Source organism: Chanos chanos, chromosome 7 (assembly GCF_902362185.1).
Source record: "Chanos chanos chromosome 7, fChaCha1.1, whole genome shotgun sequence".
Classification (NCBI taxonomy): domain Eukaryota; kingdom Metazoa; phylum Chordata; class Actinopteri; order Gonorynchiformes; family Chanidae; genus Chanos; species Chanos chanos.
In genome coordinates this window covers 472,886-475,385 of record NC_044501.1, presented here as the reverse complement: position 1 = coordinate 475,385, position 2,500 = coordinate 472,886, and the positions used below count along the sequence as shown (strand labels likewise).

Genomic DNA, 2,500 nt, shown 5'->3' with positions numbered 1-2,500 from the left:
ACAGCAAAAGAGGTGTTGGGTACATAATGTCAAACAGAGTTTTACCTCAATAGCTTCAAATTTGGAGAGAGAAAGTCCATGAGGGTAGTATAAAACAACTGTGGTATTGTATGAATCATCTCCTACGTTGGACAACTCCAGATTAACCAGAAAAGAAGACTGGTCCAGAACCACTAATGTTTTGTTACTGCAACCATTAAACACACACACGCACACAGAGAGAGAGAGAGGGAGAGAGAGAGAGAAGATATTTAAAGCATTGGAAACAACATGTTACTATCTGTCAGACATACGGATATAAATACAGCTATACACAATAAAAACATAAATACAGATATAAACACAGGTGTAAATAATACAGATATAGATACAGATATAAACACAGATGTAAATAATACAGATGTAAATACAGATATAAACACAGATGTAAATAATACAGATGTAAATACAGATCTACATCATACAAACCTAAATACAGATATAAGTACCACCTACTCAGCATTAAACCAAAGCAGTTCTTATATCACACAGTGCTGGATGTGTCTATTACAGTCTATCATTACAAATATTTATCATTTCATTAATTATGTATTGATTATATATTATTTATATACTTATATATTTACTTATATATTTACACATTAATTCCCACTGAGGCACTACTAAATATAAATATTATTACAGTCTTTAAATATTTACTCTGACTGAATATAAATATTATTACAGTCTGTCATTAAATATTTACTCTGAATATAAATATTATTATAGCCATTAAATATTTACTCTGAATATAAATATTATTACAGTCTGTCATTAAATATTTACTCTGAATATAAATATTATTACAGTCTGTCATTAAATATTTACTCTGAATATAAATATTATTACAGTCATTAAATATTTACTCTGAATATAAATATTATTACAGTCTTTAAATATTTACTCTGAATATAAATATTATTACAGTCTGTCATTAAATATTTACTCTAAATATAAATATTATTACAGTCTGTCATTAAATATTTACTCTAAATATAAATATTATTACAGTCTGTCATTAAATATTTACTCTGAATATAAATATTATTACAGTCATTAAATATTTACTCTGAATATAAATATTATTACAATATGTGATTAAATATTTACTCTCACTGAATAATGTCCTTCTGCAGCATTTATTACATTGCAAAATGTCAGATTGTATTGAGTGTGTGTGAGTGCTGAGTGTGTGTGAGTGCTGAGTGTGTGTGAGTGTTGAGTGTGTGTGAGTGCTGAGTGTGTGTGAGTGTTGAGTGTAGGGTAACGCTGGATTAATGAGTATTAAGTGTAGAGTCATGCTGTGTTTGACTATTCAGTGTAGAGACAGGTTGAGGTAGTGTGAGTGTTAAGTGTAGGTTCATGCTTGGTGTGTGAGTACTGAATGTAGAGCCGTGTGTGCGTGTGTGTTTAGTGTGTGTGAGTGTGGGGTGTAGTCGTGTTGAGTGTGTGTGTGTGCGTGTTGAATGTAGGGTCATGCTGGGGGTGTCATTGTTGCGTATAGAGTTGTGTGTGTTTGTGTGTGTGTGCGTGTCTGTGCGCGCGCATGTGTGCGCGCGCATGTGTGTGTGTGTGTGTGTGCAGAATTGTGTTGAGTTTCCTCTGCACTGACATGAATTCAAAATCCAGCTTCAGATCTGCCACACAGCTCTCGTTCCTCTGACAGGATTTTTCAAATGGAACCTAAACACACACACACACACACATACACACACACACACATAAGCACACACAAAAGCACACACACACATACACACACACACAAACACAGGGACACATCAGATCTGCTACACTGCTCTCAATTTTCTGAGAGTTTTCAGAGAATCTGCGTACATACACAGACAAAAAAACAAAACAAAAACTCAGACATTTCAAAAACTCAAATTTCAAACAAATCTCAGACGAAAGGCAAAAAAAAAAAATCAAACAAAACTAAAAAAGTCCTAACAGTCTGTGTGTACCGTAAGGTTAGAACCATCCTCACTCTCACCTCCACATATGTGACGGTCACGCTGTCTGTGTTCAATACAGCATTAACTCTTTTGCTTTCCATCTGAGAGAAGTTTAGTTTCATCCTGAGGGCAGACAGCGTGTCCTCCACACAGTTCTGAAAAACAGCAGCACAACTCCGACACACTTTCCATGTCCAGTAAGGTTACTATAATATAATACAATATAATATAATATCATATAATATAATATCATATAATATAATATAATATAATATAGTACAATATAATATAATATAAAATAATACAATATAATATAATTTAATACAATATAATATAATATAATACAATATAATACAATATAATACAATACAATACAATATAATATAATATAATGTTTAATTATTGACTGTACTGTCAATGAGCAGTAACACGCACTCTACATACACACACACACACACACACACACACACACTCACACACTCACACACACACACACACACACACACATA

At 32.5% G+C, this 2,500-nt stretch overlaps 1 protein-coding gene across 1 annotated transcript in view; it reads right to left on the bottom strand.

The window, feature by feature from the left end:
* Positions 1–2,500, bottom strand: part of LOC115817061 (integrin alpha-L) — a 30,096-nt gene that overhangs the window by 8,804 nt on the left and 18,792 nt on the right. The window contains exons 18-20 of the mRNA XM_030780301.1: positions 2,030–2,146; positions 1,652–1,722; positions 46–187 (exon numbers count right to left, since the gene is read on the bottom strand). Coding sequence (XP_030636161.1) covers positions 46–187; positions 1,652–1,722; positions 2,030–2,146 — 330 coding nt within the window. The remainder of the gene's footprint in view (positions 1–45; positions 188–1,651; positions 1,723–2,029; positions 2,147–2,500) is intronic.